Raw genomic sequence first — 22,021 nt, forward strand, 5'->3', positions numbered from 1 at the left:
GAGTTTGAGGCCAGCTTAGGCTACACAGTGAGTTTAAGACCAATCTAAACTACATAGTAAGGCTCTGTCTCAAAAAGTTATATTTATTGGGTGAATAAATGAACATATCAGTGAATACGTAGCATTACCCAAGGTCAATCACTGTAAACAACTTATTTATGAGGTTAGGGATACAACTTTACTTACATACCTATGCTGAGAAAATTTTAGGTTGTTTCCTCTTGCTCCTTTATTTTTATAAAAAGAGTTCATTTATAATTAGCTGTTAGATAAAGTGGTATATATTATTGGTTGATTCAAGGAGGATCACCATGTCATCTATAAATTTCAACACATATAATTTGTCATATACAAAAGTACTCTCCAGGAATTTGGTGGCAAAATATTTAAGACCCAGCAGCCATAGAAAATCTTCCTCTCACCTAAACTCTCACTAATGATAAGTTGGCAACAAATATTTTCAAGTATCTAAAACAGATGCTTTAATATTTCTTATAATTTGAAACATTCATGTAAAATGAATTTTTCACTTCACTGTTAATTTTCAGGTGAAACCCACTTACTGTTTAGGTAACAAAGAAATTTCATGTTTGTTGCCTTTATTACAGCTTTCATGATTCAGCATTTAGAAGTAAATGGCATTTTAGGGTGTTGGCCTGGCAATTTTTTGTTTTGTTTTTTCGCTGTAAATCTGAAATAACTTTTACCATTAGCTACTACTTTATGCAGTGAGATTTTTATGTTTTAGCTTACTTATTTCTGTTTGAAATAGGAAATATTATAACCTTCTGTTTAGTGTAATAGAATCTCTTAAAAAGCACAGATTTATGATGCCCTATCTTTTTTTTTTTTTTTTTTTTTTTTTTTGGTGCTGGGGATATGATGCCCTATCTTAAAGTAAAAAGTGTTTTTTAAATTTACTTGGATTTTTAAAGGCATAAAAATAAATGTATTATGTATTGTACATATATATTTTGTATTGGAATAAGCCCTAATTCTAAAGTTTAGGTGAAACAGACTAGATGAAAAAAGCTTTTTAAACTTATTCTAACTAAACTTTTCTGTCTCATCAGCCACCAGCTCTGCCCACTTGGAAGATCTTGCTTACCTGGATGAGCAGAGACATACACCTCTGAGAACTTCTCTTCGAATCCCAAGACAGAGTATGGGTGGTGCACGAATGCAGCAGGATTTAAGAGGTTAGAAGCAGGGGACTTCCTGGCTTTGCGCTTTGGGATGCAAGAGAACCGGTGGAAATGGGCAACAGTCAAAAAGTTCCTCTTTATCCTTCTATTTTAAAACTTTTTTTTAAGCCTCCTTTAAAATATGAGATGATCAGGGCCAGGGATGTAGCTCAATGTCACCACGCCTGCCTAGTAAGCACAGTACTGGGGTGGGGGGGGGCGGGGGGGGGCGGGAGGGATGATCTATTTTAGAATGAAACTAATTCCACAAATAGATTTTACTCATTATAGAAACACATTGTAATCATCAGTAATTATAAGCATCAATTCCTTGAAGTTCTGAAAGAAAACAAAGGTAAAGGGTAGGTAGTAATGGAGAAAATAATGTTTTTAAGAGCCTGGATTTCCTAAGTGACTGATCAATTTCATTTTAAGCCATATTACTGGTAAATTTTATGCAAATAATCATATATTTTTCTAGAGAATTTCATTTTCATTCTAGTGGCTTTTTCTAGGAGCATGCAGTATTTTTATTTTCTTGAGTTTCATACAGTATTGCTAAGACTGTTATGGCAACATTCAAACAACTTACCCTTTTTCCAGTTAGGCATCTGTTTCTTAACTTCTTTGTGGCATGCTGCATGTTTCTGCAAGCAGGCACCTGATGTTGTCAAAGACTGGCATTTTGTTATAATAATGGTCTTGTTGAGGGGTCTGCTATTGGTGTTTATGCCTCTTGTTTGCTCAAAACAAACAAGACTATCTCTGATAGCTTTAACATATAGTCAGCTTTCATCTAATATCTAGCAGTCCATATTTCTACCACATCAAGTGAATTTGCTTTTTTATCCTGGAATCTTTTCATCTTGCCTTTGCTCCCCTTTTTTTCCCTTGTCCTATGTCCCACCCTAAGCAGTATAATACCACATACTTAACTCCCACAGAAAGGAATCTATACATGCCTGTTGTCCATTCTGAAAGCCATTGTACTGACAGTTTTTCAGTGTTGGCTAAGCAAATAGTAGCATAAAATAATTAATAGTATTGCTACAACTGCCAAACTTCAATCAGCCATCATTGATAGCCTCAGTCATGGTTTCAGTTCTTGTTTTGTCCATTTTGCTTACCATTTCTTCAGTTTTCTATAAACCATTTGCTTCCTATATGCAACTATGTATTTTCAGTATAGAAAATGCAATTATATCAAGCAGTACTTTAGATTGATAATATCCAAAGCCTGAAGAAATCTAATCAAAAGACCAAACAATTTGTTTGTTTTAAATCCACAGTGCCCAACTATAATAAGAAAATTGGACACAACTACTTTCTTACACAGACCTTCGTATTTGTTTGAAAATATGCCACATTGATGTCACCTTGCGTTTTGTTACTGAAAAACAAACTGACTTTTTTTTATTATTTTCTGCTTTGCTAATCATTGAATCATGGAGGTATTACACTATGTAGGAAAAAATTGACAAATTTCAGTTGTATTGTTTTTGAGAATCCTTCATTTGATTTTTACTAATACCTGATAGCCCCTAGCTGCTTCTAGTATCTAAAGATTTCATAAGATTTTGTCAGATACATTCTGATGAGCTTGATGTTTACACACAGACATTATCTAGGATACTTTTTCATTGTATTGAGCTTTCACCTGGACACTCAAAACCACAAAAGTGCATTCCAAAGGATTTTTCCAAAGCATAACTATTTATTTAGGAATAGAATTGTTATTCCTGAAAGTATAGGTGAAAAGGAGGAAAGTGAGGTTCATTTGTTTTATGCTAGGGTAGCAGTGGGAACTGAAGCCACTATTGGGCCAGGGATTACTTAAAGGATTACCACAGGTGATGTCAAGGCCCTGGGACAGGAGTCAGAGCACCTCCAGTTCTGTCCCTTCCCAACAGATGACACCTTTCAGGCCCTGCGCATCAAGCCCTTCTCTAGCCCGCCGGAGCTTCCAGATGTGATGAAGCCTCAGGACTCTGGAGGCAGCACCAATGAACAAGCTGTGCAGTGAGGGCCCTTGGCCTGCCCCCAGTGGCCCACTGCCCCAATAAAAGATTTGACTTTCTGCCTGGTCGCTGCCTCTTTCTCACTCCCCCCTCTCCCCAAGCATTACCTTCCCTGGTATGGGTCTCCCCACTTAACCTTTCATACCAGGCTGCTTGCTGTTTGGTCTGAGATTTTGGCCCAGTCTGCCCTCTCATAGGCACCATGCTACCTGAGCTGCCCTGAAGGCCAAGCTGGTTCCTCCAGAAGAGAGGACTAAGTGAACCCCTGGGCCAGCCTGGTGCTGCAGGGGACAGAAGATCCTAGTCTTTGAAAAGCACCTCCCATCCTTGTCCATGCACTCCCAGAGACCTTATCCTGCTCAGAGTCTTCCAGGCTGAGGGGCAAAGGCCAGGATTACTGTAGAGCCTCAAGCCTGTGTCTGGATTGAGAGTGGGTTCCACAAGGGAACCATATCCCTGAAGCTCCCATGCAAGACCCTCTGGAGATCCCAAACAGTCCCAGGGACTGGTGAGGGTAAAAGATGGCTCAACACACTTAAAATAAACCGTCTACAGACCAAAAAAAGAATTGTTCTTCCTGAACAGTGCATGCATAATGATAGTAATTTAATAGCCCTTGAAAAAGTGTCTCAGTTTATTGTTTACCTGAACACTTAAGATGAAGTTTATCCAGTGATGAAGGTGCTATAACTTTAGTGTTTCAATTCCTTGAAGTTGTCTGTATTTTTCAAGAGCTTTCCTCTTAGCTATCTAAATAATTAGAATATACCATCCAGTGAGGTACATTTATCCATAAGAGATGGGGTGTTTACTTAGCAGTACTTTGACCTTCTAAAATTAGACTACTCTAATTCAGAACTGAGAGACCCTAGAGAATAATCTTCTCTCAGAATGTAATGTGTTATCTTGATTACTGCTTACAAATAACTTGTAGGGCTTATGATATGACTTAAGGCACATTAGGAGAAAAGAAAAACACACTTGGACAGAAGCTTTCCTTAGGTTTCTGTATACTTAACTTGGCAAGTCTTTATAACTTTATATCCAAAACATTGTGCCTTATTTTTAGAAAATAATCACATTATTTTCTTGGCATGATTCTTAAAAAACATGCTTGCTAATTTCATTTAAAAGAACATACAAATTACAGGCATACTTCAACTTTATTTTTTATTCTGATTGTGGTTGAAATACAGTTACCTTATTCTCTCCAAAAGTAATAACGTTATTAAAAACTTTTTAGTATGCATGAAATAATGTATTTCCATATTAGAATAGTGGTATATCTTTCTACATTTTAAAGTATTACTCAAAGATGTATCACTTTCTCTCTCTTTCTTTCTTCCTTTCTTCCTTCCTTCCTTCCTTCCTTCCTTTCTTTCTTTCCTTTCTTTCCTTTCTTTCCTTTCTTTCCTTTCTTTCCTTTCTTTCTGTGTGTTTTTAGGGATTTAACCCCTGGCCTTTGCACTGAGTTACACCCCCAGCCCTTCCTTCAATTTTTGTTTTAAGACAAAGTCTCACTAAGTTGCTAAGTTGCGCAGGCTGTGCTCCTGGCAATTCTGCCTCAGCCTCCCACAGTGCTAGGATTATAAGCATATGCCACCACACCCCACTTGAAGTAGTTTTTATTGCAATTCTAGAGTTAAATGATTCTGAGTCTTTAGACATGATAGTGGTCATGTGGATATAGCATATCCAAGGGGTACTAAGTTTATTGACTAACTGATTCCAAGTACAAAGACTGAAATAATGTCTGCTAGATACATCTCTACAGAGTAGTTGAGATGACAAACATTTCTTAGAAGCTTTATATAAAGTCTTGCATGTTCTGTTTAGAGCACTGTTTCTCCAACTTTTTGATCCTGGGATCCCTCTATACTCGTAAAATTATTTTGAAGATCCTAAAAAACTTATTTATATGAATTAAGTTGGCATTTACCGTATTAGAAATTAAAACTAATATGTCAAGTATTAGTTTTTGTTAAAATATAACAAATTTTTAAAAACAATAAAGAGATTGTTAAATAATCATTTTTAACAAGCAACAGTGGACTCATTATTACATTTAACATTATGTAGCTGTGAAAAAGTCCACTGTACAGTTGTGAGAGAATGACAATGGAAGAAGAAAAATAAACTTTTAGTATCATAAAGAGTTTTGACTTTGAGGACTCCCACAAAATGTCTTCAGAACCCACAGGAGTCCCCATCTCACACTTTAAAAACCACTAACTTAGAGGGTGTTACTGTAATTGAAAATAAGATTTATGCCTTAAGGACCATACAGTCTGTTTACAGGAATGGAGAAGAGTGTACTTCGAGAGCTTATTAGAAGTTGTTTATGAATATGGTTTCAGAATATAGGCAAATTCGTTTAACAAGTGCCTCAGTAATAACTTTGGTAGTAGTCTTTTGACTGCTGAGGCTAACACCTCAAGTGGACAAGTGGAGTATTAACATTAACATTTGCTTTGTTATTAAAAAAAAACTTTTCAAAACAACTGTTTTGAACAACTGTTTTACCAAAACTGATGTTTCCAGAACCCAGCCCAACAGTAGGGAGAAGGTCACCTAACTGCACTCTGCAAGATCCCCTTGCAGCAAGTTACCAGATTTCTAGCTGTCAGCCATCCAAGAGCTTGAGCTCTAACACTAAACACTATGAGCCTTTTCTAGTCCCAAAGGCTATCTTTGATAGTAAATTGAATTAATTTAACTTTATTAAAGTTTTTAACTCAGAGTTTTAAAATTAGTTGGAACTTTTATTTTTAATTGAATCAACATTTTGTTAGAGTGGAGTTATGCTAGAAATTATCTGCCTGAAACTTATTGACCATTTTAATGAAATGTCTCATTCCATAGAAAAAACAGAAACTATGTTTGCTACCTATTGAAAACACTGAAGAGGTAATTGGTTTTTACGGATAAATGCTGTCAATCTAATGACAGACTATAAAAAGAGAACTTGTGAAAAGTTTAAATGCACAAAGCAAATGCTAACATAGTGACTTCAGATAGTAGCTACCTGTGATAAGTTAACAACTTATTAATAAGACCCTAACCTCTACCTGGTGTTAAATTATAACCACAATGTTCTTTTTTAAAAGATTACGTTTATTAACTAAAACTTCATTTCTCAATATAAATTGGTTCCCTTAGGACTTTCACTAAATTCTGTTACATAAAGGCTATTCAGAGGCTTTGTGTTTAGTTAATTGCTGCTTTAATAGACACAAGGATAGAGGGCATATGTGCAGATGATAGTCTGATTCATTGGCAGAATTTATGTGAAATTGGCCCTGCCACAATTAACTTGGCTTTGTCAAAACAATGAGTTTAATTTTTATCAAATAAAATCAGTGCTTCACATCATTTTAAGTCCCTTACTTTCCTGAAACAATGAATCCTTTATGGACCTGACTAAGATGCATGTCATGAAGCTAAGTGCTCTTGTATTAGCCCACTGAGTCACTCATCCCTGAGGTTGGTTAGTCATCTTGATTATTGCCTGGCTGGCTTTCACATTTACAGAGGAATATTTCCATTAGTCCTTTTCAATTCATTGTTCATTGTTTTAGTTTACATGTAAGATAAAATTTTCTTCTTCTTAGCTAAATTCAAGATCCAGAAATAAGGTTGCAAGCATGTGTGTATATATCACATTTTTTTATCCATCTCTTGATGTTGGACAATTAGCTTGATTCCATATTTTGGCTCTTATAAATAATGAGGCAAGAAATATGCGAGTGCAGATGTTTAACATATTGATTTAATTTCTTTTAGATATATATTTAGTAGTAGGATTACCAGACCATTTTACAGTTCTATTAATTTTTTGAGTAACTGCCATACCATTTTCCATAATGGCTGTACTTGTTTACATTCCAGTAGTGTATCAGAGTTCTTTCTCTATACCTTGCTAGCATTTTGTTTTGTCTTTTTGATAATACCCTTTTTAACTGGGATGAGATGATATGTCATTGTGGTTTTGAGCATTTTTTATATAGCTACTAGCCATTTAGTGTTTAGATCTAAATTAAATATAAAGAATCAATTTCCCCATTAATCTTCTTATCATTATTTTCCCCCAAAGTGGCTAAATCTATTAGAGTAACAATAATTTATTTAGATAACACTTTTTAAAACATTTTTAATCCAATAAGTGACCTAGGGTTTTATGTAAAATGCTTTTATGGAATAACTTCCCCTAGATACTAATAAAATTACAGAACTGGAGCATTTTATTTATAAAGCTGTAGCTGTTTCATTAATCAAAGTTCACTTAGAAATGTTACTGTTAAACTCCAACCAATTAAAATAGCCAGTTTTCATATTTTCAAAAATAATACTTTCCCTACATTTTGAGGTATTAAATGTTAGAAATTGTACAGACAGTAGCAGCCTCCTAACAAGTGTTGAAAACCCAGTTCCTCCAAAATGTGGTAGTGAAGCTAGTTTCTTTTTACAATTCTCTAAAAATCTTTTTTCTCTTCCTGAAAATTCTGCTCAGGATAAACTCCAGATTTTTCTCAACAAATATTTTCCTATAAGACCAGTCAGAAAGCTGAAATTTAATATGTGAGTTACTCAAAGATTCAAAGTATGATTTTTTTCAAAGAAAAATAAGCCTCTTTTTGTTATTCCCACATTAATAGAATACAGTAGAGTTCTTAAAACACTTAAGACCCTTATACATTTTTGGTGGTAATGTAAATTAGTACAGCCACTATGGAAATCAGGATGGAGGTTCCTCACAAAACTAAAAAATAGAGGGCCAGGGATTTAGCTCAGTGGCATTGCGCCTGCCTTGCAAGCACAAGGTCCTGAGTTTGATCCCCGGTACCACAAAAATAAATAAATAAAAATAGAGGCACCATTTGATCCACCTATTTCATTCATTGGTATATGAATTAAAGTCAGCATATTTTAAAGATACCTACATACCCATGTTGATTGCATCAGAATTCACAATAGCTAAGCTATGTAGGCAGCTTAGGTATCCCTAAACTAAAGAGTGGATAAAGAAAACATGATTTACATGCATACATATATATTTACTTATACACACAATAGGGTATTACTCAACCATAATGTACAAAATCATGTCATTTGCAGGAAAATGGATGAAACTGGAGAGCATCATGATAAGTGAGATAAGACTCAGACAAATATCACATCATATGTAGAATCTAGAAAAAACATAACATGAAAATAGAAGGGAAACAATTAGAGAAAAGAAAAGGAATCGAGAACAGAAGGCCAAGGAGGGTATAAGAGTTGAGTCAAATACACTCCAAGTATGTTATAAACATATACAAATATGCTGAAGTGAAACCCATTATCACTTACAGCTAATATGAGCAAATTTTAAAGTCCACTGAGATAAAGATCAAGTATGGGACACTTTTAAACAGGTAAAAGATGATAGATTCCATTTATTGGAGTTCTTTTTTTTTGTAGGCACAGTGCTTGAGGCTTTATATGTGTTCTTACGTAATCCTCACCACTCCTTGATGTAAATAATGGTAGTGAGGAAATTGTGATTTAAATATTTAAATGCCTTGTTATTGTTTACCTATCTAGTAAGTGATAGTGCCAGAATTCAGTTCACATCTGACAGACTCCAGAGACTCGTTTTCTGGTTTCGGATTTTCATTTGTTTTGTGGGGTTTTTTGATTTTTTTTTCTTTGGGGCGGGGGGCGTACTGGGGATTGAACCCAGGGCCTTTGCACTGAATTACATCACTATCTCCTTTTAAAGTTCTTTTTAAATGTTTAGATAGGGTCTCTCAGTTGCCCAGGCTGGGCTTGAATTTGCAATTCTTTTGCCTCAACCTCCCAGAGTGTTGGGATTACAGGCAAGCACCATCACACCAGGCTCATAGAGAGACTGTACTCTTAAGCACTTTATTGTCTGTGTCTTACATTCAAAAAATGCAAAGCAAGATATAATTATAGAAATATATTGGCTTATTGTAGATATATAGAACTCTGAGTGTTAGGGATGGGGAACAGTGTTGCATATAAAAAATAATTGCCCTTCAGCAGGAACTGTGGTCAGAGAGGATACTACCATGTGATTCATTAGCCCAAATGAGCACCTTACCTCTGTTTCTTATCTCTACTTGTATTAATAAGGCCTCTATTTTCCTCCCTCTCAGGCTTTACATCTTCAAGTCACATTCTAGATATTAACCCCTATGAGATATGTGGTCTGCAAATGTTTTCTCCCATTTTGTAGGTTGCCTTTACCATGAAATAAACATTGTGCTAGATGATTTTGCCTAACTGTAGGCTAGTGTAAGTATTCTGAGCAAGTTTAAGGTAGGCTAAACTATGATGCATGGTAAGTTCTGTGTAATGAATGAATTTCAGCTTACAGTATTTTCATCTTACAATGAGTTTATCTGTCCATAACCCCTGCCATAAGTCAAGGAGCATGTATATATGATTGAGTGTTACTCAGTCTTAAAAAAAAGTCCTATCAGTATTCTATAATATGGATCAACCTTGAGACAGTTATACTAAATGAAAAATGCCCATCACAAAAGGATAAATATTGCATGATTCTACTTATATGTGGCTTCTAAAGATAGTCATCAAAATAGAAATTAGAATGGTGATTGGCAGGAGCAAATGCTTGTTAAAAGAGCAGGTCTCATGTTACATATTTTTACCAAAATTTTTTATTTAAAAAGTAAGAACTTAAGTCTCTAATCAGGGTACAGTAAAGAAAGAAAAAGACTTGTGTTGACAGTTTGTATTTTAATTAGCTTATGGGCCTTTGTATTAACAATAGGTTAGGCAAGAGAGGACATTGAAGTGTAACGGTGATGGGGAGTCTGTGATGCTGTCAAGATTCTTAAAGTGATTGAGAAATGTGTAATATATAATTATTAGATATAATTATAATATATATAATATATAATTTCAGATATAATTACTAGCATTTATTGAGCATTTACTATGTATGAGGTTCTGTGCTAACACTTTTACCATATCTCATCCTCACCACAACCCAATAAGGTATATGTATCCTCTTTTACAGAAGAGGTTGAGATGGAGAGAGGAGTTAAGTAATTTTGACAGGGTCATACAATTGGTATGCCTGAACACATCACCCCTATGATATAATGTCTGTAGTTATGTGACCCTAGTAGCTATAAGGTAAAAAAGAATTTTGAAAAAGAATTCACAAAAAATTCTTCTCAAAGAAGAGTCACTAAGGTAAATTAACTAATGTTAATTAGCTGATACAGTATAAAGAAAAACATTGAATGTCCTTTTGAGTCTGCATAGACATTTATCAATTTTGATTTTCTAATCTTTTATTTTTATTGACTTTTACTACTGTTTTCCTACTCACTGTTTCTCTGATTTTTTTTTGCTTAAATTCTTTTATTGGTACATTTTAGGTATACAATATGTTTACATTTATCATTGGGTGCTTGTACCTCTACATGATGTATCTTGGTTCTTATTTTTTCCCCATTACCTGTGCGCCCTTCTCCCCCTCCACCTTCCCTATTTACAAAGACTTTGTTTCCATTTTTTCCTTTTCTCATAATTTTTCCTTTCCCTTCTTTCCTTTCCCCTTCCCTTCCCACTTCCTCTAGCCCTTTGGACCTTTTCCTATTCCAAATTGTCAGTTATTCATTTTAATCATTTTAATCCTTATTTACACTTTGAGTTTCTCACACTAGAGAAACTATTCGGTATTTACACATGTGTGTCCTATTTATTTCACTTAAGAGTATGTCCTCAATACACATCCATTTAGCTCTAAATGTCTCTAGTTTCTCATTCTTTATGGCTGAGTAGTACTCCATTTTATTAAAAATCCATCTTCTTTATCCAGTCTCTAGTTGATGGGCACTTGGGCTGTTGCCAGGCTTTAGCTATTACGAACTGTGCTGCTATAAACATGGGTGCACATATATCACTGTGGTATGGTTCTTCTAATTCTTTTGGAAGATACCCAGCAGGGGAATAGCTGGCTCAAATCGGACCTCTAGTCCTAGTTCTTTGAGGTATCTCCATGCTGATTTCCACAGTGCTTTCACCAGTCTGCACTCCCACCAACAATGGAGAAGGGTTCCTTTCTCCCTACACCCCCGCCAGCATTTGTTATTGGTTGATTTCTTGATAGCAGCCATTCTTTCTGGGGTGAGGTGGAATCTCAGTGTTGTTTTCATCTGCATCTCTCTAATAACCAGTGATGTTGAACATTTTTTCATATGTTTATTTGCTGCTTTTGCTTCTTTGAAAAATGTCTGTTCATTTCAGATGGCCATTTTTGAATTGGGTCTTTAAATTTGGGGGGGGGGGTCTGATTTTTTTTAAGTTCTTTATATATTCTAGATAGTAGTCCTTTGTCTGAGGTACAGCTCCTTAAAATTTTTCCCCACATTGTAGGTTGTCTGTTAGCTTTGTTGGTGGTTTCTCTTGCAATGCAGAAGCTTTTTAATAAGATGAGATCCCAGTTGTTGATTCTTTTTTTTTTAAGTTCACAGCAAGCTTTTATATAAGAAAACAGTGCAATAACAACCAATAAAATTTTGGTGTTTTTTTTTTTTGCATCACATTTTCTATTTATTTTTTTGTGTATCCTTTTATTGGTACATTTTAGGTGTACAATATAATAGATTCATCATTGGAGATATGCACCTTTACATACTGTCTTGGTTCTTATTTTTCCCCCTCCTCATCCCTTCCTTCAACCCCTCCATCCCTCCCTATTTACAAAGACTTTATTTCCATTTTTTCATTTTCTCATATTAATTCCATTTCCTTCTTTCCTTTCCCCTACCCCTCCCACTTCCCCTTCCCCTTTGCCTCTTTTCTTCCTATTTCACATTATCTATTATACCTTTTAGTCCATATTTACACTTTCAGTTTCTCACACTAGAGAAACTATTCGGTATTTACACACGTGTGTCCTATTTATTTCACTTAGGATGGCCTCAACAGTTGTTGATCCTTTGTGCTAGTTCCCATGCTACTGAGGTTTTGTTCATAAAATCTTTTCCTATGCCAGTGTCTCCAAGAGTTCTACCTAATTTATCTTCCAGCAGGTTTAGTGTTTGTTCCACTTTGATCTTACTTTAGTGCATGGTGATAGATATGGGTCTAGTTTTAATCTTTGGCAGGTTGAAATCCAGTTTTTCCAATGCCATTTATTAAATAGGCTATCTTTCCTCCAATGAGGGTGGTTGGCTTCTTCGTCAAAGATGAGGTGGCTGAGTATGTCTGGAGTTGTTTCTGCAACTTCTAATCTATTCCACTGATCCTCGGGTCTGTTTCTTTGCCAGTACCATGCTGTTTTTATCACAGTAGCTTTGTAGCATAGTTTCAAGTTGGGGATCGTGATACCCCTGAAATGTCTCTGTTGCCTAGAATTGCTTTAGCTATTCTGGGTCTCTTATGGCTCCAAATGAATTTTTGTCTTGTTTTCTCTAGTTTTGTGAAGTATATTGTAGGAATTTCAATTGGCATTGCATTGAATCTATATAGTAATTTTGGAAGTATGGCCATTTTAACTATATTGATTTTTCCTACCCGGGAGCAAGGAATGTCTTTCCATTTTCTTGTATCCTCTTTGATCTCTTTTTCCAGAGTGCTGTAGTTTTCAGTGTAGAGGTCTTTTGCTTCCTTTGTTAGATTGATTCCTAGATATTTCATTTTGGGGGATGCTATTGTAAAAGGAATTGTTTCCCTAATTTCTTTCTCAGTGAGTCTGTTATTTGTGTACAAGAAGGCTATTGTTTTTTGAATGTTGACCTTGTATCCAGCTACTCTACTGAATCTGTCAATTAAGTCTAGAAGCCTTCTGGTGGAGTTTTTTGGGTCTCCTATGTAAAGTATCATATCGTCAGCAAATAATGACAGTTTAACTTCTTCTTTTCCTATCTTTATTCCTTTTATTTCTTTCTCTTTTCTAATTGGTGTGGCTAATGTTTCCAGAGCTATATTGAACAGGAGTGGTGATAGTGCACATCCTTGTCTTGTTCCTGATTTTAGTGTGAAAATTTTCAAGTTTTGACCATTTAGTATGATGTTGGCTGTTGATTTTTCATAGATAGCCTTAATCAGGTTGAGATAGTGACCTTCTATTCCAATTTTCTGTAGGGTTTTTATCATGAATGGGTGTTGCATTTTGTCGAATGCTTTTTCTTTGTCTATTGAGATGATCATACAGTTTTTGTCCTTGGCTCTCTTAATATAGTGTATTACATTTATTGATTTACATATGTTGAATCATCCCTGCATCCCTGGGATAAATCTGACTTGGTCAGGGTGTATGATCTTCTTGATGACCCTCTGTATTCTGTTTGCCAGTATCTTGTTGAGGATTTTTGCATCTATGTTCGTTAGGGAGATTGGCCTGTGGTTCTCTTTTTTGGTTAGGCCTTTCCCTGGTTTTGGAATCAAAGTAACACTTGCTTCCAGGAATGAATTTGGAAGTATTGCTTCCCATTCAATTTCATTGATGAGTTTAAAGAGTAATAGCGATAGTTCTTCTTTAAATATCTTGTAGAATTCAGCAGTGAAGCCATCAGGACCTGGGCTTTTCTTTGTTGGTAAATTTTTAATTACGTTTTCGATTTCACTCATTAATTGGAGTGTTCAGAATTTTTTTATCTTCTTCCTTTAACTTTGGTAATTCGTATGTATCTAGGAATCTATCCATTTCTGCTGTGTTTTCCTTTTTATTAGAGTACAGGTCCTCGAAGTAGGTATTGATGATCCTCTAGATTTCTGCTGGATCTATTGTGACTTCACCTTTGTTCTTAAGTGCGTGGATTTGAGACTTTGCTTTTTTTGATAAGGTTGGCTAAAGGTTTATCAATGTTATTCTTTCAAAAAACCAACTCTTTGATTCATTGATTTTTTTGTATCATTCTCTTAGTCTCCATTGCATTGATTTCTGCTCTGATTTTTATAATTTCCTCTCTTGTACAAGCTTTGGGTTTGTCATGCTCTTCTTTTTTCTAGGAGCTTGAGCTTCAGCATTAGGTTGCTTATTTGAGCTCTCTGTTTTCCTAATATGGGCATTTACTGCTATGAATTTCCCTCGTAGAACTGCTTTCATTGTGTCCCATAGATTCCTGCATATTGTGCTGCCATTATCATTTACTTGTAGAAACTGTCTGATTTCTTCTTTAATTTCTTCTGTGACCCATTGGTTGTTCAGGAGAGTGTTACTCAATTTCCATGTGTTTGTGGGGGTTTTGCAGTTTCTTATGTTATTGATCTCCAATTTTGTTGCACTATGATTTGATAATATAACAGGGGGTAACTTCAATTCTTTTACATTTACTTAAACATGTCCTATGAGCTAGCATGTGGTCTATTTTGGAGAATGACCCGTGTGCAGCCGAAAAGAATGTGTATTCTAATTTTGTGGCGTGGAACACTTTGTAAACATCTATTAAGTCCATTTGTTCAATAGCTTGGTTCAGTTCTAGAATTTCGTTGTTGACTTTTTGTCTAGATGATCTGTCTATTTGTGACAGTCGGGTATTGAGGTCCCCCACTACAATTGTATTAGTGCCTATTTGGTTTTTCATGCCCATTAATATTTGTTCTGTACAGTTGGGGGCATTCGTATTTGGTGCATATATATTTATGATTTTCATTTCTTCCTCTTGGATTGTTCCCTTCACAAGGATGTAATAACCATCTTTGTCTCTCTTAATTAGTTTTAGAAATCTACTTTGTCTGCAAATAAGATTGCTACCCCTGCTTTTTTCCAGGTTCCTGTCACGTGGAGAACTGTTTTCCATCCTTTTACTTTCAGTCTGTGAATTTCTTTTTGAGTTAGGTGTGTTTCTTGTATATAGCATATTGTCGAATTTTGATTCTTAATCCATTCTACCAGTCTCTTTCTTTTGATTGGTGAATTGAGGCCATTAACATTTGTGGTTATAATTGATCGATACTAACTCATCCTTGTCATAATGTTTTACTGTTGTTGGCTCTTTTATTTTTTATTTTTCCCCCTTTCCCTTTAGTTTCTAGCCTTGCTTGGTGGCTTCCCTCTGTTGGACCTCATGGAGTTGTGATCTTTATTGTCTTTTTCAAGGATATTGTTTAGAATTGTTTGGAGTGCTAGTTTGGTGTTCATGAAATTTCTCAGGTGTTCTTTGTCGTGGAAGTATCTAATTTCCCTATCAATTTTGAAAGATAATTTTAGAATTATTTTCTTTTAGGGCTTGAAATACTTTACTACAGGCTCTCCTTGACTTGAGGGTTTGTGTTGAGAAGTCTGCTGTGATTCTGATGGGCTTTCCTTTGTAGGTGATTTGTTTCTTTTCTCTAACTGCTTGTAGGATTTTTTTCTGTTGGGTTTCTGGGATCTTGACTGTTATATGTCTAGGTGTAGATTTTTTTTCATCGTGGCTAGTTGGCATTCTATATGCCTCACTTATCTGTATGTCCAATTCTCTACTTCTGTTTGGGAAGTTTTCCACTGTTACTTCTGTGAACAGTTTTGTTATGTCAATTGTACTTTCTCCTGTTTTTTTATGGACTCCTATCAGTCTTATGTTATTGTTCTTTGCATCGTCTAGCAGCTGCTGAATTGATTTCTTGTACTCTCTATTTTTAAGAAATCTCTATTTTCTTGGTCACTAACCGCAGTCCTGTCTTCTATATCTGTTACTCTACCTTCACATTCCCTTAATCTACTGTGAATACTTTCAATGGAGTTTTTAATCTCCTGGATATCTGTTTGAATCTGTTTCATGGATTCCATTTCTTTCTTATGTTGGCCGATCATGGTTTCCATTTCTTTCTTATGCTGTGCATTCATGGCTTCCAACTTGCTTCTGAACTAATCTATTTTTTTATCTGTTTCTGTTCTAGAGCCTCTAATCATGTCTTTCACTGTGCTCACCATCTCTGTGGTTATCTGGGAAATTATTTCTGTTTTGAATTTTTCTAGAGCCTCATTCATCTGTTTTGTTACTTCTGTGCTATCAGCTCAGGGTGTCCAGGTGGTTGATTATCATATTTCTCTACCCCTTTTCCCCCAGAATTTGCCTTTGCTGGGGTGGAAGTCTGAGTTTGTGCCTTGCTTAAATGTCTTCTCATTTTTGTTTTTGGTACTGTCCTTGGTTTAATTCCTGGGTTGATACTTCGAAATTGCTTATTATAAGTATCTTTGTTGCTTGTGTTTAGAACTCTTGTGGAATGATTGCTTTTCAGAGGTGTCTTCTAGATATAGCTGGTCTTTAGGTTTTGAGTCTCTAATGACTCTGAGCCTGTCTCATTTTCATTATATCAGGAAAGCAATCACAATTCCTTGGCCGAAATGATACAATCAGCAACACCATACCATCAAGCACAGCTTAGAAAATGACAATTTGTGGTAGTTATTAATATATCACCTTTAACTGTGTGAATTATATCAAAATTGAGGACCAACCCAACATATGTTTATAGTGAATAAACTCTTCAATATAGCAACTTTACCCTTCAGGATGGGGACTTGGAGTTGGGGAGCGAGGGATTGATAGGCAGAAGGATAGGGAAAGGTTAGAAGTGAGCCCAGCGGACACAGGAAGATCATACAAGCTCTAAAAAACTGTTGAAAACCCCACACCCTACGGAGGTCCCCAGTCGCACAGAACACACGCCCAATCAGCCCACTACAAACAGGCAGGTCTGTGCACGCCCTACCGAGGTCCTGAGTCACGTGGAAGACACCGAATCACCCTGCTGCAGACAGGCAGCCACCTGATTCCACACTACAAAGATGCAGAGGACACCAGACCACCAGACCAAGGTACTGAGTCCCACTGTTCCCGGCCCAGAGGTAGGGGCTTCTGAGCCGGCATCCCACTGCTCCTGGTCCAGAGGAAGGGGCTTCCCGGTCACCATCCCTCCCGCTGCCCCCAGCCCAGGGGAAAGGGCTTTTGGGATACCTTCTGTCTCGCTGCTCCTGGCCCAGAGGAAGGGGCTTCCGGGACCCCATCCCTCTCACCGCTCCCGGCCCAGAGGGAGGGGCTTCTGAGCCACCATCCCACTGCTCCTGGTCCAGAGGAAGGGGTTTCCCGGCCTCCATCCCTCCGGCTGCTCCCAGCTCACAGGAAAGGGCTTTTGGGTCACCATCCCTACCGCTGCTCCTGGCCCCTGTCCCACCTTACCCAGCTCAGAGGAGGTAATCCGTGCAGGTGCTAACAGCCCCCCTCCCCAGTCGAAATGAGAAAACACGTAAATAAGTCTCAAAACCAGAGGTCCAGATGACCTACAGCAACCCCAAAGGGAAATGAGATGGAACACTCTGATACTCAACCACCTGGACCCACTGAACTGGCAACAAAAGGGGATCTGGAAAAAATGAAATCAGAAATAATTTCTCAGATAACAGGAGAAATGGTGCCCCTAGTGCAAGACATGATTAATAAATCTAGAGAGGAGCTCAGGAACATGATGGAATCCCAACATAAGAAACAAATGGAATCCATAAAACAGATGCAAATAGATTTCCAGGACATGAAAAACTCCATTGAAAGTCTACACAGCAGAATGAGCCAATGTGAGGACAGAATTTCAGATGTAGAAGATAAGATTGCAATTAGTGACCAGGAAAAGAAAAATTGCTTCAAAATTATAAGGGAACATGAGAAATCAATCCAGCAGCGGCTAGATGATGCAAAGAAGAATAACATAAGACTGATTGGGCTCAATGAAGAAACAGGAGAGAGTGCAGATGACATAAAAAATCTCCTCACAGAAATAATGGCAGAAAACTTCCCAAGCAGGGGAAAAGAGCTTGACATACAGATAAGTGAGGCATATAGGACTCCAAAGAGCCTTGATCAAAAAAAAATCTACACATAGGCATATAATTGTTAAGATTCCAGAAACACAACAGAAGAACAAAGTTCTCCAAGCAGTCAGAGAAAAGAAACAAATCACATACAAAGGAAAGCCCATCAGAATCACAGCAGACTTCTCAACACAAACCATCAAGGCAAGAAGAGCTTGGAATGACATATTCCAAGCCCTAAAACAACACAGCCTCCAACCCAGATTGATGTACCCTGCAAAACTATCTTTCAAAATGGATGGAGAAATAAGATACTTTCATGACAAAGAGCACCTTGGGAACTTTGTGAATACCAAACCAGCACTCCAAAGAATTTTACACAATATCCTAAGAACAGACATTGAGGATCACAACCCCAGGAAGCAAAGCAGAATGAACCCATCTGGCATGACAAGAAATTAAATGGAAAGGGGGAGAACCCAACAAAAAGAAAAAGTCATGGCAATGACAAGTCAATAGGTTTCAGTTATAACCATCAACGTTAATGGTCTCAATTCACCAATCAAAAGAAATAGACTGGCAGAATGGGTCAAGAAGCAAAATCCAACAATATGCTGCATACAAGAAACACACTTCATTCAAAAGGAAACTCATAGACTGAAAGTTAAAGGGTGGAAAACAATACTCCATGTGACAGGAACCCGAAAAAAAGAGGAGTAGCTATCCTCTTGGCAGATCAAGTAGATTTCAAACCAATACTGATTAAGAGAGATGAAGAAGGACACTACATCCTTGTAAAGGGAAGAATCCAAGAGGAAGAGATGACAATCATAAATATCTATGCACCAAACACTAGTGCACCCAACTATATAAAACAAATACTAACAGACATGAAAAGTCATATATGCACTAATACAATTGTAGTAGGGGACCTCAACACCCCACTGTCACAAATACATAGATCAACTAGACTAAAAATAAGTAATGAAATACTAGAACTCAATCGAACTCTTGAACAAATGAACTTAACAGATGTTTACAGAGTCTTCCACCCCACAAAATCAGAATACACATTCTTCTCAGTTGCACATGGGTCATTCTCAAAAATAGACCACATACTCACACAAAGAACAGGTTTAAATAAGTTCAAAGGAATTGAAGTTATCCCCTGTATATTATCAGACCATAGTGTGATGAAATTGGAGATCCATAGCAAAAGAAACTCAAAAACTTTCATAAACACGTGGAAATTGAACAACACACTTCTGAATAAACAATGGGTCACAGAGGAAATTAAAGAAGAAATCAGAAAAAAAAAGAGAAGAAATCAGACAGTTCCTTCAATTAAATGACAATGACAATATAACATATCGGAACCTATGGGACACAGTGAAAGCAGTCTTACGAGGGAAATTCATAGCAGTGAATACGCATATTAGGAAAACAGAACGAGCCCAATTAAACAACCTGATGCTGCACCTCAAGCTTCTAGAAAAAGAAGAGCAGGACAACCCCAGCGCTCATACAATGGAGGAAATTATAAAGATCAGAGGAGAAATCAATGCAATGGAGACTAAGAGAACGATACAAAACAATCAATGAAGCCAAGAGTTGGTTCTTCAAAAGAATCAACAAAATTGACAAACCTTTAGCCAACCTTGTCAGAAAAAGGAAAGAAAAAGCTCAAATCCATGCAATTAGGAATGAAAAGGGTGAAATTACAACAGACCCAGCAGAAATCCAGATGATCATCAACACCTACTTCCAGAACCTATATGCCAATAAGATGGACAACACAGAAGAAATGGACAGATTCCTAGATACATATGAGTTACCAAAGTTGAACGAAGAAGACCTAAAAATTCTGAACAACCCAATATCAACCAATGAAATTGAAAATGTAATTAAAAATCTATCAACTAAGAAAAGCCCAGGCCCTGATGGCTTCACTGCTGAATTCTACAAGACATTTAGAGAGGAACTGCGGCCACTACTGTTTAAACTCTTCAATGAAATTGAAAGGGAAGCAATACTCCCAAATTCATTCCTGGAAGCAAGCATCACCTTGATCCCCAAAGCAGAGAAAGACCCAAGTGAAAAAGAGAACTATAGGCCAATCTCACTAATGAACATAGATGCAAAAATCCTTAATAAGATAATGGCAAATAGAATGCAGGAGATCATCAAGAAGATCATACACTCTGATCAAGTGAGATTCATCCCAGGGATGCAGGGATGGTTCAATGTACGCAAATCAATTAATGTAATACACTATATCAATAGAGCCAAGGACAAAAACCATATGATTATCTCCATAGATGCAGAAAAAGCATTTGACAAAATCCAACATGCATTTATGATAAAAACCCTACAAAAAATTGGAATAGATGGTCTCTACCTCAAACTGATAGAAGCCATCTATGAAAAACCAACAGCCAATATCATACTAAATGATCAAAAACTGAAATCCTTCACACTAAAATCAGGAACAAGACAAGGATGTCCACTATCACCACTCTTGTTCAATATAGTTCTGGAAACATTAGCCATGGCAATTAGACAAGAGAAAGAAATAAAAGGAATAAAGATAGGAAATGAAGAAGTCAAATTGTCATTATTTGCAGATGACATGATACTCTATATAGAAGACCCCAAGAACTCCACCAAAAGTCTTCTAGACTTAATAACCAAATTCAGTCAAGTAGCTGGTTACAAGGTCAACACACAAAAATCAATAGCTTTCCTCTACACCAATGACAGACTCACTGAGAGAGAAATAGGGCAAATAATTCCTTTCACAATAGCATCCAAAAAACTGAAATACCTAGGAATCATCCTAACAAAAGAAATCAAAGACCTCTTCTCTGAAAACTATGGCACTCTGAAAAGACAGATTGAAGATGATATCAGAAAATGGACAGATATCCCCTGCTCCTGGGTAGGAAGGATTAATATAGTGAAAATGGCCATACTTCCAAAACTGCTATATAGATTTAATGCAATTCCAATTGAGATCCCAGCAGCATACTTCATAGACCTTGAGAAAACAATCCAGAAATTCATTTGGAGCAAGAAGAGACCCAGAATAGCAAAAGCAATTCTAGGTAATAGAGATATAGCAGGGGGTATCACAATCCCCAACCTGCAACTATACTACAAAGCTACTGTGATTAAAAAAACAGCATGGTACTGGCAAAGAAACAGACTTGAGGACCAGTGGAACAGATTAGAAGATGCAGAAACAACGCCAGACACACTCAGCCATCTCATCTTTGACAAAGGAGCCAAACACCCTCACTGGAGGAAAGATAGCCTCTTTAATTAATGGTGCTGGAAAAATTGGGCTTCAACTTGCCAAAGATTAAAACTAGACCTATATCTCTCACCACACACTAAACTAAAATCAAAATAGATTAAAGATCTAAATATTAAAATAGAAACCGTGAACCAGTTGGAACAGAGGTTAGGTAGAACCCTTGAAGACATCGGTGTAGGAAAAGATTTTATGAACAAAACCTCAGTTGCCCGTGAACTAGCACAAACCATCAACAAATGGGATCTCTTCTTATTAAAAAGCTTCTGCACAACAAGAGAAACCACCAGCAGTGTGAAGAAACAACCCACAATGTGGGAAAAAATCTTCACCTGCTCTTCCTCAGACAAAGGTCTACTATCTCAAATCTATAAAGAACTTAAAAAGATCAGACCTCCCAAATTTAAAGACCCAATCCAAAAACGGGCATCTGAAATGAACAGACATTTCTCAGACAAAGAAGTAGAAATAGCAAATAAATACATGAAAAAATGTTCAACATCACTGGTCATTCGAGAGATGCAAATGAAAACAAAGCTGAGATTCCACCTCACTCCAGAAAGAATGGCTGCTATCATGAAATCAACCAATAACAAATGCTGGCGGGGCTGTGGGGAAAGAGGAACCCTGCTCCACTGCTGGTGGGAGTGTAGACTGGTGCAACCACTGTGGAAATCAGTATGGAGATACCTCAAAGAACTAGGACTGGAAGTCCCATTTGACCCCACTC

At 36.8% G+C, this 22,021-nt stretch overlaps 1 protein-coding gene across 10 annotated transcripts in view; it reads left to right on the forward strand.

Moving 5' to 3' along the window:
- Tanc2 (tetratricopeptide repeat, ankyrin repeat and coiled-coil containing 2) overlaps positions 1-22,021 on the forward strand; it is a 469,601-nt gene that overhangs the window by 312,853 nt on the left and 134,727 nt on the right. For all 10 annotated transcript variants that reach the window (XM_013067044.3, XM_013067047.3, XM_013067048.3 and 7 more), the window contains one exon: positions 1,074-1,199. In XM_013067044.3, the coding sequence (XP_012922498.1) occupies positions 1,074-1,199 (126 nt within the window). The remainder of the gene's footprint in view (positions 1-1,073; positions 1,200-22,021) is intronic.

Source organism: Heterocephalus glaber, unplaced genomic scaffold (genome assembly GCF_053883595.1).
Source record: "Heterocephalus glaber isolate CG9 unplaced genomic scaffold, H.glaber_assembly_v1.0 deba00001124, whole genome shotgun sequence".
Classification (NCBI taxonomy): Eukaryota; Metazoa; Chordata; class Mammalia; order Rodentia; family Bathyergidae; genus Heterocephalus; species Heterocephalus glaber.